The sequence below is a fragment of the Phragmites australis genome, chromosome 17 (genome assembly GCF_958298935.1).
Source record: "Phragmites australis chromosome 17, lpPhrAust1.1, whole genome shotgun sequence".
Classification (NCBI taxonomy): domain Eukaryota; kingdom Viridiplantae; phylum Streptophyta; class Magnoliopsida; order Poales; family Poaceae; genus Phragmites; species Phragmites australis.
The window spans coordinates 28,134,234-28,149,620 of record NC_084937.1 but is presented as its reverse complement, the minus strand read 5'-3'; the positions used below and the strand labels follow the sequence as shown (position 1 = coordinate 28,149,620).

The 15,387-nt window shown below is 42.5% G+C and overlaps 1 protein-coding gene across 1 annotated transcript; it reads left to right on the top strand.

The window, feature by feature from the left end:
- Positions 1-8,170: 8,170 nt before the first annotated feature.
- Positions 8,171-11,570, top strand: LOC133897439 (mediator of RNA polymerase II transcription subunit 10b-like). The gene is made up of 5 exons (XM_062338173.1): positions 8,171-8,484; positions 8,607-8,687; positions 8,776-8,878; positions 10,028-10,117; positions 11,066-11,570. Exons 1-5 carry the CDS (start codon positions 8,258-8,260, stop codon positions 11,135-11,137), a joined length of 573 nt encoding a protein of 190 aa, XP_062194157.1. The 5' UTR covers positions 8,171-8,257; the 3' UTR covers positions 11,138-11,570.
- The last annotated feature ends 3,817 nt before the right edge of the window (positions 11,571-15,387 follow it).

The following is a 15,387-nucleotide window of genomic DNA, read 5'->3' as shown; positions in this document are numbered from 1 at the left end:
CTGATATTCAGGTTGGGTTAATTTGGGTGGAAATACTTGATGGGTTGAGTTAAGCTAGTTTTTTTTTAATGTTGTTGCATGGATTAATTGGGGCCAGGTTGTTTGTTTTTATTGTGTCGGCTAAGTTGATTTTGGTGTGGGTTCCAAACCATTAGCAGACCTAAGTCAGCCGTTGCCAGTCCAGTCCCGGCTGGTTCCTGGTCGCTGGAGACCGGAAAAACTGCGGCCGGCCGGCCGAGGACGATCCGTTGGCTGCCCGTCGCCGTTCGACGGCAGTCGTAACGGCTTTGACGATTCCAATCTTCTATTGAAATGTCACGTTCAGGTACTCTTGGCGGTCACTGCTACTCCCAATTAAAGAAGTGTGTCACCATCGTTGCCGTTGCTTCTGCCGATTCAGCGATGCACTCACTTGTAGACTAGTACTGGTCCGTTTCAATCTGTTCTTTGCAATAATTTCTCCGTGAATTGGAGGTGTGGTTTAATCACTCATGCTGCTAATATTGCACATGATAAAATAACACGAGATTTTTCTAGAGAATGTTTTCGTAATATTACGATTCCATTAGGTTTTAGAGATATAATACAATATTTTTGATAAAGTTGTGTTTCAGAGATTGTATTAGTGTACAAAACATCACATGATTGTGGTCAAAGAAAATAGAAATTCATAGAGTTAGTTGACACTACTTGCGGCACGCCTAACACCATCCTCAACTATTTTTACTTCATTTCATTCCCTTTCTAATTCCCTCCTCTATTCTTATTCTCTTTATTTTTTCTTATTTTTAACCGTTTCCCTTCTAAGGGATTCGTAACGGGAAATGAGATAATCCCGTCCTGAAAGGATGGCATTGAGAAATCCTTAGTAAAGAGAAATCGTTGGAACGCTGAAGTGAACGAAAATCTCTTCACGAAGTGATTTTAGGTCGTAAAGGGAATCCGTTGGGCATGATCTAAGGCCGCCCCAACGGATTCGCTTCGGGGACCAAAATCCCACCGTTAAGGAATTTTCGTTCACTTCAGCGCTCCAACGATTTTCCTTCATAGTTCCCTTCACGACGGGATTCCCAGGGTCATTCCCTTCAGGGCGGGATTCTCTCTCATTTCCCTTCGCGATTCCCCTCGAAGGGAAGCTGTTGGAGATAAGAGAAAATAAAGGGAATGGGAACGGAGAAGGGAATCGGGAAGAGAACGAAATGAAGGGAATCGGAAAGGGAACGAAATGAAGGGAATATGATTGGGAATAGTCTGTCAGGTATGAAGAATTTCATCCATAGGATGCTCTGTCAGCTCTTGTGGATGCCAAAGGTTGCTTGTTGTTTTATGCTCTGAACCCCAAAATTCTTAAACTAGTTTGAAAATGACCTGATAAACAAATTGAAAATGACATGCCAAAGTCAACTTGTGACCATTGCTTCCTTAAAAACAATTTGTTTTTGTAGGGTTTATTTATTGAAGTAAGCAACGGCCATGAGTAGAAGGTAGAAGAATACTTCCAAGACTTGTGGATATGGATCAGAACAGATCTATTTTAGTACATAGAGGGAGTGACCAATTCAAGATTCTGCCATAGATGTGCTCTTTCCATTCTTGTAGTTTTGTTAGAGTACACAACGATGATAGATTAACCAATTGCTTCCATTGTTGGAAAAGCTTATCTATTGCGCTCATAAAAAACAGGGTGTCTAAAGCTACGGATTAGAATTCATTACTGCACCAATGAGCTGTGAGTGGTTATGCCCTGCGGATACATAAGTTTTTTATTAATACGTGCACTCTCTGTCCGGGAGAGGCTTGGCTTCAGGCTCGTATTGTTTCGCAGCCAATGAAAACCCTCCTGAGTCTCAACATTTTTTTTTTTTTTGCCATAGATAAGGGAGAGGAAGAAAAAAATTGTGGCGAAGAAGAGGAGGAAGAAAAAGAACAATGAGAGAGGTGTATGATTCTCCCCTACCTAACTCCTCTACATCTGCTATAGTCTTCGTCAGCAATAAGTTTTCGGGTTTAGGGTCATCGAAGCTATGCATCATCTTAATTTATAGCTTGAGGGGAGAGTGAATCTGAACACTACGATGGAATAAGTACAAATTATATCTAAACATCTAAATTTAACAGTTAATTAGATAAGAGGTCTAGCTCTCAGATAAAAATACAAGTTCTTCAAAACTCAGTGGCTATTTTGTTTTGTTAGCAAGAAGCAACCCTTTCATGAATTGCGGTCCAACTGTTTGCTAGGAATTCAAGTGTGACAGGTCGTAATTAAAAGTGTTGAGTTCGTAATTAAAAGTGTTGAGTGAATCACTCTCATTCTAAATCAATTATTTTATGGAAACAACTAATCTAGCTTAACATTATTTATATGATGTGTGAATGGCATACAATAAGTTTTCTATAAGTAGGATACACAAGAAATTAACACAGCTCTTCAACATTTCAAAAAAAAAAACACCAGCTCTTCGACATTTCAAATATAAAAAAACATAAACCATCACTACATATACACATCATACACACACAATTACACCACTATCACACACCTCGTAACCGAACGAGGAATCAACAAGATAAATTTAGTCTGGAGGAAAGGAAGGGAAAAATCAGGACAAATAGAAACAGGACGAGGGCTCGAGTTTAGTCCGACGTCAGAAGGTGCGCAGGAGACAGCTTCTGTGCGAGTGAAAGGTCCAGCATCAGCGATTACGCTGACAACACACTGGACAGGTGGCCAGTGCGTGTCACGTAGGTCGACCTCGTGACAGTGCCACAAAGCCTATTTAACTGACCGCTGGCCCCACTATTCGTCGACAACGCTAGGACAAACTGTGCCTCTTGTAGCAGTACGCGCACGTCACGACAGGGCGAGCGATTCGCCAAGCCAAACGGGATGTCGACGTAGGAGAAAGCTTGCAGTTGACGTCATGCAACTTGCAAGCATGTATGCTCACTAGTCACCATGGGCAACACTTAAACCGAAATGATCCTAGTTAGAGATGATAATGTGTACTGGTTACGTGATGAGTAATTATTTCATTAGGATTAGATATGAGATATTTTTCTTATGTATGAATCTATTAGCCGGCAAAAACCTCACATATTGGATAAAGCGGGTTTGGATACGTTCTCGTAGTACGTGAACTCGTTTACCCATAGACCCCTTACCAACCCATCTTTATTCATCTAGCCCATGTAGTGATGTAGCCCAAAGCCTCCAAACCCTTTGAACCCTAAACTCTCTGAGACCCTAATCCCTTGATCGTGAGGACGTTTTCTCGTCGGCCATCGACCATAGCCACTCGTGGACTCGTCATTGCCTGACCACTCGCGTCACTCGATCATCATCGCTCCCAACACCTGGTTCCCGCTGTCTCGTATGGCCACAGTTAGCGCTCGGCACCATGCTCCCGTCGACCTCGCTTCCTCGACCTGCCACCTGAGGCCCCATCGTCCTGTGCCCCCATCGCCCGCCACTCCCCTCCCGACTGCTGCCAGCTGCTACCTCAGTCCCAGCCAACCGACATTGTCGCCAGTTCCCCTCCCAGTCATCATTAGATCCTGAATGTTGAAGTGGGTGTAGGTAGTCTGGTACCTGCTCAGATACGAGTATGGATAAAAATTGTACCTATAAGTGGGTATAAGTATTATGGCGAGTGTGTTTGTTTGAGATGTATACGGATATGGAGTGATACCCGGTGGATTTGGATCCATTGCCATTCCTAATCCTAGTGTCAGATCATCATATATCTAATAACAATGTAAATTTATATGATCAATATGAGCATGTTACTAGTAAAAAAAAATCACCCTAATACTAATGCACCACTCTAAATGAAAGTAGCTTCGCCCCTACTCGTCAGTAGCAAGATTGTTTTGATGATTTCTCGCGCGGATTCGATGCCAACATTACCCAAAGGTTATTTCCACTAGGGGTAACGTTTACTTGCGCCAATAAACTTCTATCACTTTGATCGCACTTGAAACGGTGAGCTCACAATATATTTCAAACACAAGTAGAATATACAAAGTCTCACTTTAGACATAAGACCTGAAATAAAAGTGTGCCGCAACATGACAGATAGTGACCTGTCGGTATCGGGGCCCCAACAAGCGACTGGCACCATGCACCACGGTCAAGCTACTGGCAGCTTGTCGTCTCGCCGGCAGGCAAGCGCTCCGATCTCTCTCACTCTCCCGTTCACTTCTCATGCTCGACGACCGTGACGCTCGCGCGCGACAGGCAACTTCGAAGCAGCAGGAAATGAACCGAGCGTCTCACGGCAGAAACAGACATGTCATCGTGCCCAAATGGCGCCGCCGACGCTGACGCGGCCACTGTAAATCGATCGGTGAATCCGATCGCCATTGCACCGATAGATTCTGCGATATCCGTGCGGCCGGGGGGCGGTGGCGATGGGTGAACAGCGATGTGACCGCAGCAGAACCGGTAGAAATCATTGTACCAGCGCGCACGTGCAAAGGCGCCGAACCTCGGAGCCGATTGGGCGGCGGGTCGACGCCGAAATCGCTCGGTGCGCCGGCCGGCGATCGATCGAACAAGCATCCGGGTTAAAGCTAGTGGCGCGGCGAGCTAGTGCGCGCGTGCTAGCTTGACGCTGATCCTGTACTGCCACCGCCCTCTTGGCCAGAGGCGTAGATGTCACACGTCCAAGAAATTCCACGCGACCCGAGCGCATCATTGCCTTTGTTGCATTTCTTGGCAGATTCGTTCAGCTGCTTGCACCTTTTGTTCTCAGGATAAAATAAGATTGATCTCGCGAATCCGATGGCTTTTGCGGGAACGAAACGGGGAGGGAGATCGGGTTCTTCAAAAAGATCTCTTCTTCCAATACGACACGTGCTATCATCTTTCTCTCCCGTACACGTAAACCATTAGATCAAAGGAAAGATAATATAAATCAAAATCTCACAAAAATCTTTCTGTAAAAAATTCTATAAAACTTTCTTCCAAAAGAGATAGATATCAAAATCGAACTTGTCGTTCCTATTAGATGCGTGCATGATCAGTGGAGCGCACATCTTTTTTTTAATCCCAATATAACACACAAACATACAGCACCCATTAAAAATCAGATATATGAAATGTGAAGATTGACGAAATTATTATAGATATCTTGTTATCGAGAATACATCACTTATTATAAAAAAATCATTTTAATTAGAAAAAAAATAAATTTAGGATTTAATCCCTAATAAATAAAAATATAACTACCTTCACTAACTAATCAAGCCAAGTTTTGGTTCGAGTGCACAGCTGCTTGCCATGGACCATCGAGCTGCCCATGCCACGGCGAACCAGTGCTCGGCGTCAGGGTAAGAAGAGGTGTCCGTGTCGTGCGCTGTGTTCGGCAGTATGCATGCCACTAACACACGGGTCAAGTAACTCAGTAACAACTTCTATACTTTTATACTCCTATAAAATACAGAATTATAACAGATAATTGATATTCACAGTCAATTGAAATTAATAAAATAGTCATAATACAAAATTATATCTCATTCCTCTTTCTAAAAATATAGTTAATCTCCTATTATTTATCTTTCATACCTAAATATCCAATATTTATCTTTCATATATTCTAAAAATACATTCAATATTATATTATCTATTTTCCATATATTTATCATCAAATTTCTCCAGATGGTGCACCGTCTCCCGTACTTCGCCTACAACGTCGTATTTCTTTAAAAGGTACGACGCCTCCTATATTTCACCTACAACACTAATTTCTAGAAAGGGTGTGTCATCACCCACATGTTGCCTCCATCACCGTCTACCATAGAAGTTGTGTTCGTCACCCCCATCACATACACCAAGGTATATACGAGAATTATTTTCATCCCTCATAAATCGGTTACCATCTTGATCCCCTCGCAGCGTTACTACAGACAACCAACTCTAAACGAGATAGTTTTATTACATCCAAGTACTCATCATTCTCCTCTATACTAAGATTAGATATAATCCTATTATAAATTTTACATATACAAATTTCTCTTTTATTATACTATTTTTTTTTTTACTTATTAGGCTTACTGTACCATGATTCCACGTGTGTGAAACCGGTGCGCCGTTGGTAGCAGTAGTAAGGTTGCGAGTCTGCGTCGGATGGGCGCTTGATTTGGGCCGTTTGCCGGTGACACGACCCCCGGTGCCGCACTTTTGTGGCACAGCCTGTACGACGGTACGAAGCGGCATGGAGGTCCGGTACGTGACCAGTGACCCGATTGCTAATAATCGGTGATGGGGGCCGGCTGGCGTGATGGACCTCTAAGGCCCGCCTGCCCAACAAACAGATTGTGCCACCCAGTGAAATTATGAGCTCTCGTTACCTAGCGCTTGTTGATAGCACCAAGGGGACGTGTGCACATGCCGGTTGAGCTGCAGCATGCATGGCCTTCACCTGCACCTGTTCAACTCAGCCGGCGCTATCTGCCTGTGATCTCCACTGGTTTCGCTATTTCAGTGTACCGGTGGTAGCAAAAGTAACGTTTTTTTCTCTCAAGATGCTAGCAAAAGCGATGTGAAATACGGAAATGCCGAGGATCGTAATTTGTCTGCTCTGTTTTTTTAAGAAGGGGTGACTTCTATTAGATCCATGTGCAGCACACGCATATTACAAAACAGGAATCTGGGAAGAATAAAAACATAAAGAAAAAACATAGGGCCTTCCACCGACACCCATTCGCCATTACCAAACACGGTCCAACAAACCGGGACCGAAATCCATACCGACGAGAAGGGACCATTAAAAATCATTATATTTTTAGCAACCAACAAAAATAACATACAACAATCAGGATGTATTAAGAATGGTGAACACTTCTGGCAACCTCGCTGGCCAGAAAGAAATATGGCGTCGCCGAGCACACCAACAGCTCAGAAGGGAGAAATGGTGCCTCCAACGAGCACGTTGTCAACCCGGACTTAAAATTCGCATCCCATCACATAGATGCAGCACAAACCAAAACTCACAAGACCAAATCCAAATACCACCAGCCTGTCGGTGGATTTGACTTGGAGTAAGCCAAACCTCATTAGGAGAATGCCAAAGAATACATCAAAGATGACACCGCCACCTCTGCTGACCTCCTGAAGGGACAAACTCCTTCACAACGTTCCCACTGCTATCGACGAAAAGGATAAAGTAGCAGGAACCCCTATACACACAAAACACCATAGAGAACCTGGACATATCTCGAATCGGTCCTCGCTGGAGGAGTCACCGACGCTAGCTCCGGCCACTAGAAGAACCAAACTAGAGCATAAGTCCCCATGTGACCTATTTTCCATGGGAAACCCTAACAAGGCTATCAAGGAAACCTATACTAGGTAGTATTTACAGATCAGGCAGCGAGAGGCCGATTCCCCCGCTCTCTGGTACTTGGAAAGATCAGCGAAGGGAAAAGGAACTGACAAATCTGACACCAAATCGACCTATCACCTTTCCTTTTGCCTCTCTCAGTTGTAGCAAGGGGAGGGGAAGCTTCGAGAGTAGACAGTTGCAGGCTACTTTTTGATTGGCTTTGCTCCATTTTTGGTCAATGTTGTTCATGAGTTTGGCTATGATCAACCAAACACACAGCAGCATATGGAGTTTCGCAACTCTGGAGAGGCCGTGCCTGGACCAAACTTTGCAAGGCCACATTGCGGCAATGGTGTTTAAGTGTCAGCCCGAGTAAAAAGCTCGGTAGGGGCGTGCTATCTCTTATGGGATAAATCGGAAGCAGTACAATAATTTTTTTTAATTTAACAAAATCAGGTGGCTATTTTAAAAACTGACAAAAAAATTCATATATAGTTATCTCCATCCCAATTCATATAGAAAAAAATGATTTTTCAAAGGTGTTACACAATGAGATAACCTTGTCGTTGGGCTAGATGTCTTAAAATCGTCCATTCGTCAGACCACTAATCACCTAAACTGCTACTAAGGGTGGATCCTACGTCGTCGCTCTTTTATTAGGCGACAATCATCTTGTGAATGCGCGTCTAGTTTTATCATTTTTTAAACGGTCGCCTAATTTTATTAAATTAATAAAAAGAAAAAAAAATATTTTTCAAATCGAACTTTCTGGCCCACGATGTACCTCGTCGTGGGCTCAGCCGGCAAGCATGAATTGGCCCATTTGGCCCATGAGAGGGTGTTCGAGGCCAGAACTTTCGACGGTGAGCCGGCGACTTGCCTCGTCTCCGACCGACTCCTCCCTCCCCCCTCTTCCGAGTTCCGACTGCGCCATGGACAGCGCAGCGCCGAACCCCTCCGCTGTGGCCACGGCCGCCGCTGCGGCAGGGAACGGCGTCCAAGCGTCGGGGCCCGGCGGGGAGCGGCCCGAGGACGCGTCGAGGCAGAACCTGGCGCAGGTGACGAGTTCGATCCAGAAGACGCTGGGCCTGCTCCACCAGCTCAACCTCACCGTCTCCTCCTTCAACTCCGCCTCCCAGCTTCCCCTCCTACAACGCTTGTGAGTCCCCCGAGGACACCCTATTCGGTCCCGCTTCGTCCTGTGGCTTTGGGCTGGCGCTTCTGTGTGGGGGTGGAATCCTTAGGGTTTGCGGTTGCTGTCGTGTGTGTGTCGTGGCTTAGGAACGCGCTCGTGGGGGAGCTCGACACGATGCAGAAGCTCGCCGAGGGGTGCAACATCCAGGTGCCGATGGAGGTCGTCAAGTGAGCGCATTTATTTGATATCTTCACCACCTCCCAGCCCAATTTTGCTCTTGGGTTGTGTAGTTTTAACTGGTTTCTGTTCTATTAGTTTGATCGATAACGGGAAGAACCCCGACGAGTTCACCAAGGACGTGTTCAACAGCTGCATCGCCAAGAACCAGATCACCAAGGGCAAGACCGACGCTTTCAAGGTATGGAAGCATTGGGAGCCCACAACCATTGTTGAGATTGGTTAATGCAGTCATAGCATGTGAGCTTTTGATCTGCTCGCTATAATTAGGATTCTATATACACTTTGGATTGTGAGATATGCAACTGCTCTTGCCCTGGTATGCAAATGATCTTGCATAGGAGTTAGCCGTTGAGCTTCTTGCAGCTCTTTTTGCTGTCGACTTTCTGTAACATTGTGTTGTTTCGCTAGAAATTAGAACTTGTTTTTCAGCCAAGGAGGATTACATCATTCCATACCGGTGAAAAAACTATGTTTTTCGTAATGTATATCATTACTTCAATTGCCAAAGTGGTTTTTGTTGTTTGTGGAATCAATCTTATGTTGCTTACTTGCTTTTGGTATAAGAAGATATTAGTGTAAATTGAAGCAAATATGAATATCTGTACTTGTCTTGAGTTGGAAGCAGCACGTGCCTTCTTTATTTTATTCATAAATTGACATTGGAACCACCTATTTGGCCCTGCTGAAATTTGTTATATTTTACTGTCTGTCAGTTTTTAAGAACCCTTATCACTTTAAAAGTTTCCCCCAGTGTCGCTCCCATTGACTTCTTATAAATTAGAATCTTCTCTAATAAAATTTAGGTGAAACATGCGCCGAGTTTTCTGTAGTACTGCTCATGCAGATAGTCACTGCCTTATCCTGTTTTATAAGTTGACGATTTAGATTTCTGAGTGCCTATTTGGAACAGTTAGATGGCATATTCTTGTCCAACACTTAATATATTATATAGCATCTATGGAAAGGATATATAGCTGCAAGGTCCTGGTTGGCCTTATCGTTATCAGTCTTCAAAGTAGTTATGAAGTCAACTACTCATAAAACGTATCGGTGATCAAATGGGTATATTATATGTGAACACTGCATTTTTATGTTGGTCTGTGGGTTGATTTCTCCTGGTATTACCTGCTATTTTGCTTCTGAAATGTTCCTGCCCATGTGATCATTTCTGTGTAGACTTGTGCACTAATATTACCATGAAACATTTTATACCCTCTATTGCCTTGTAAAATTTTGGTTTTATCTTTTCTCATATTTTCTAGGAGAATTTATATTGCATCGCAGTAATAAAAATGAATTTATTTCATTGTAAATTGGTTTGTTTCAGAGCCTACGGAAGCATCTTCTTGAGGAGCTTGAACAAACTTTCCCTGAGGATGTAGACGCATACAGGGAGATACGTGCTACTGCTGCCGCTGTATGTGGAAATATAATTGACCTCTGTCTGTTACGTGTTTATATAGAGCCGAATGAGCCAATATGTAGTTTACTATTAGCTGAGCCTAATAACATTTTAGGTCTATTGTTAACAAAATGACATTACCAGTTTAATTTAGCGACACTACCACAGGACCAATGCTAAATATACGCCTTCAATCGGAAAAGCTGCAAATTTAAAAGCTATGCTTGTGTTTAGGATTTGGTTTAACTGACGTCAAAATTTACTCTTTATATTTGGCTTCTATTTTGTAAATATACTCATTTAGGCTTATTCCGATGTGTTTAACTGTTTGATAGCATGGATTTGCTGTTGGCAGGGTGGTGCCTAGCGCCTAATCAGGGCTAGTCGGCCGCTTAGGGGGCTAGGTGGAAGGGTGGTGCCACGTTTCGATGGCATAATTTCTTTTGAACTTTACAGCTTAGATTATCAAGCATCAACTGGACTTGAATTTCCTTTTAGTCTCAAATTTGATGTAACAACCAACTTTTCACATCTTATTCATAAGGAGCTGCCTGTGTCCATGTTCTGGCTAGTACCACACGGTTTCTGTCCAGGTAGAGCTTGACTATTATCCCCAAAATATCCACAAACCAAACTAACTCAGTCGGACCTGGTGGCATCTATCTATTTTCAAGGAACTGCAGGAACTGATATGAAATACCATTTACCCTTACTTTTTTCAATTAATACTAGCAATTGTTAACAGAAAAAAATGGAGAAAAGTTTCTGTGTTCTGTGAGAAATATCTTGGTTTCACAAATCCTGCTGCTTGCTAGGTTTTCTAGGAAACAAGTTTTGGGTGTAGTTTCTCAAACACCGGTAGTGGTAACATGTGTATATGTGCTTCAGTCATTGCTTTTGCGCTAAGAATAATTATCATTTGTATCTTGTTGCCTTAACTTCTTAAAATCTCATTTTATACAGGAGTCAAAGCGGTTGGCTCAGTCCCAGAGTACTTTGCCTAATGGAGATGCCAAAGTGAAAGCTGAGCACTGAGAGAAGGATACAGCTACAAAGGGCAAGTTTGTTACTCCCTCCGGTTTTAAATATATGACGCTCTGACCAAAATCCGGTCAAACTCTTAAAATTTTGACCGTCAATAGCTTCTAAAATATTTACTTTGGAGGAAACATAAAAATCACACATGTAGATTTTTCTTAAAAAATACTTTTATAATATTATATTTTTAGGTTTCCAAAATAAATATTTTAGAAGCTATTGACGGTCAAAGTTTTAAAAGTTTGATCGGATTTTTGGTAAAGCATCATATATTTAAAACCGGAGGGAGTATTTCTATTTAGTTTGGGGATGGCTTTGTTAAGCAACATGTATGACCTTCTGTGCACCCTTCATATGATTGATTAGTGAATCTGTACATATTATCATGACATGTGTGGCACAATATATTCAACTTACCCATGCACTGAAATTGATCACCCCATGCTGCATTGTTATAACTAGTTCATTAGGTACAGCTAGCTCAAGAAAATAAGAAGCAGGACAGTGTGCGCTAAGTAGCTATGGTTTGCCCTATTTTGGTTTATCTAAGGTTAGCACTAACCACCATCTAGGGTTGGGGTGTGCCACTGCCACATACTTTCTCGGTGTAGTAATGTAATGCAATTGACAATATAATAATAGATTTTTATTTATTAACTCTTCATGGACATACCGGGTACTGCTTTGTACTCCATTCACATGCTAATCCAGTTGGCGGTTGCCCCTAGATTCATTCCATGATGTAGTCTGTGACCTATATAGAAGTACATAGGATAGATTGCCTTTTGGTGATTGTTTGCTTTTTCCTCTCCCGAATGATATAACTGAGAAACGGTTGGCACTATGCTTAGGTAGGTGGTTGATTTTCCCTTTGAAGGTTTCTTTCCTGAATTGAGGAGAACTCTTGGCTTGCATGCTGCATCAGGGATAGTCATTTGACGTTTAGGTTGTACAGTTATCTTGGGTTCATCACTTATCATCTCTGTTGCTCTTCGGCATATCATCAAAACAAAACAAAAAATTAAGCTAGATGCTACGATGGTGAGCTTCCATGTAATGAATTATGAAACTTAAGAGAGAGAAAAGGATGATATTGTGAGTACAAGACTGATTGAACGCTTTGCAAAATTTATAATGATCATTGTACTTGGATGATGAAGTAAGCCTTGATATTGACATCTGCTGCAAATATATAAGCTTATCAAAGATGCAGAGGATCTTTAAGACGTATGAATGACTTGTGAGCAACCATATGACCTGTTCCGTAGGTTTGTTTTGAAACATATTGAGAGTACATTCGAATCTGGATTGCTGATATTATTATTTTCTTATGTTTTCTAAGATCATTCTACTACTCTGACTTGGATTGTTCCCAACACGAAGGTGATGTAGCTTTTAATTAATGAGCAATGCCTGGCCAGATAAATCTTTAACGCCGTATGTCTAGATTAGCAAGTAATTATGCATCTCTAATCAAGTTGAAGATGTTATTCATTTCAGCATAATCTGTCCATGGCCGGACTTCAAATTTATTGGCACCAACTTAAGGTATTGTTTCGAATGGAGAAATTTCTAGGAATTGTTTGAATTCCTGCTAAATTCTTGTGGGATACCTGTGCTGCAAACAGTTTCTGAATGATTTATAGAGTTTCGGCATTGACGTACCATGTGCTCATTTCTGGTGTGATCTGTAACCTGTTGGGAGTCGACACCAATTGACTCGTCGTCGGAGAATCAAATTAGCTGCGTGTTTGAGGCTCTGATGGGAATGTATTGAACATCCTCTCCGATCAATAATGCCTCTATACATGGTAGTTGGTAGCTGTACCACGGCATTCCAATATCATCGCACTGAGTAGTACAATAAGTGATAAGGAAGCCACGTGTACATTTGCTTATGTCAGAAATCTTTCGTCACCAGATCAGGAATTTGATACTGCTGTTCTCAACTAAATTATTTTTCTGGTCTGGCGTTTCCCTTCTCTGATGGGTAGTCTTTGCCTTTGACAGGAACGCGTTGCTTATAATACGCCGGTCATGAGTTGTCACGTTCGAGTGGAATCCATATCGGTTCGATGGAAGCAACGCTAACCAACCTTGCAAGAAGCGGTGGAGCGAACCGGCGACGTAGAAGGGCTGCATCTTCAGGCCATGGCCGTACCCGCCGTGAGGAAAAACCTGGAGTCCATCGTGGCCGTACCCGCCAAGCATCTTCTTGCTCCTCGGCCCGACGTACACCTCGTGGAGTTGCACAAGGTTTGGGTGGCTGACCGCGCCAATCCGCCGCGCGACGGCGCAGGCCTCCTTGGCACCGACGGTGCACGCGGTGTGCACGAATCGGAGCAGCGCCTCACCGCCGGGGAACTTGACGAGCGCCTGGGCCCCACCGTGGCTATACCAGTCGAGCGTCCTTGACGCACAACCCTCAGCCTCGTCGCTCCACCTGTTGCTTGCCTCGTCTCATGGCGTTGCTGTCCGCGGGTCACATTTTCTTTATGCAGCCACCACCAACCACTTCCTCATGGTGCCGCTGGTCTCCGCATGCCTCCTTCTGATGTGCTGCCTGCCTCCTTCCGATGCCACCAGATCCGGCCAACGAAACAACTATAGAAGCAAGATCTGGGAGGAGGACACTCAATTTGTTTGGGAGACAGAGAAACCAAGTGGGGAATTTTTCTATTGCTCAAGATGGAGGGAGGAAAGAGAGAGAGAGGGTATTTTTCCTCGCGCGAAGGAAACATATGGTCGATGAAGAGGAGCGGTATTTTATTTCATGTGGATCTCAGATTCTCAGGCCTATAGATAGCTGCGATACTAATTCCTTCACACGTTGTACCTTGGGGAGTTAGATGCTTATTTCTCACGTGGGGCCTTTTTTTTTTTTTTTTTTTTGCTGGCTTCACTAGCACATTGTGGAAGGCCTTCTGGAGCCATGGTTGGGCTCACATCGAATTCTTTTTTAGATTTTTAGTTTTAGATCGTGGCTAGGCTAGTGTCATCACATTTACAAATAGTGTGTTTGGTTTTTTTGACGGAGTTTTGTAGAGCTCTATTGTATAGTCTAGTTGAAAAGAAGCAAGTTAAATAAAATAATATTTGTTGAAAAAAATATTTAGTTGTTTGTATTTGTTTGAATATATTGAGGTGTGTTTATGTTCGGTTAACTGAATCTGAGGTGACATGAGCAGACGTAAAAGTTAGAGATTTTAATTGTTTGATTGTATAAAAATGATTTTATGACACTGACAAGTGAATTCGACTGCATGAGCTGATACAAAAGTCTATATTCATAAGATCATGCTTAAAACGTATATTTACATCCATCGAATTAAATTAGAATAATAGATATAGATAACTAAATATACTTCTTTCTAAAGATAACTAAACATATTTTTTTCTAAAATTATACGTATATATCAGATCAAACTGATAAACTCGAACAACCAATAAAAAAAACTGGCCTTCTAGTATCTAGGATTCCAAATCATCACAGTGTGGCACAGTGACATGCCATTATATGCCGTGGGGCTCGGCCGACAGCCGAGGGCGAAAGAAAGAGACCTTGCCGAATAAAACTGCTTGAATTCGATGGGTTGCGTATGTATCCAAACAAACAGTGGGTGATTTGATTACTGGAAGCAACTTTCTCGAGAGGGTAATCCTGCTTACATCTTGAGAGACGATACATGGAACTGTGTTTTACTTTTACCGCCGATTAACAAAGACTGGTTTTTTTTATCATATTTCTGTTGGTCACTATCAAGAAATGAAAACCACTACGGAGTAAAATTCTAGCCACTTCTACCTTAGGTCATGAACCACGGTAGTTGCTTATGGCTAAGTACAAGAAAAGAAAGTGTTAAGTAGCTATAAATAATTATAATTTCTAATGTAAACAAGATTATATGTACTTAAACATAATTAATTATTTTGTTAGTACTAATATAAGCAATGATATTTAAGTAAATAACTTATTATCTGTCTAAATATATGTACCAGTGCAGTTGAGAACCAACCCCAATTTTTTTCTTTCCAAAAACACTTTATGTGAGCACTCTATTTCATATGCTCTCAGGATAAGCGAAGGAAGGTGTCAGTTTCCAGCATCATGTCTTGACCTCCTTTGCTAGTTTTGTCCAGGTTAATGGCTCTGGGAACCTTAGGCATCGGTGCAGGTTCTTAGCATTTCGATATTAGTCCTAGAAATCGTGAGTCATGATGAACCAGCATGCATGCATAACTGCATA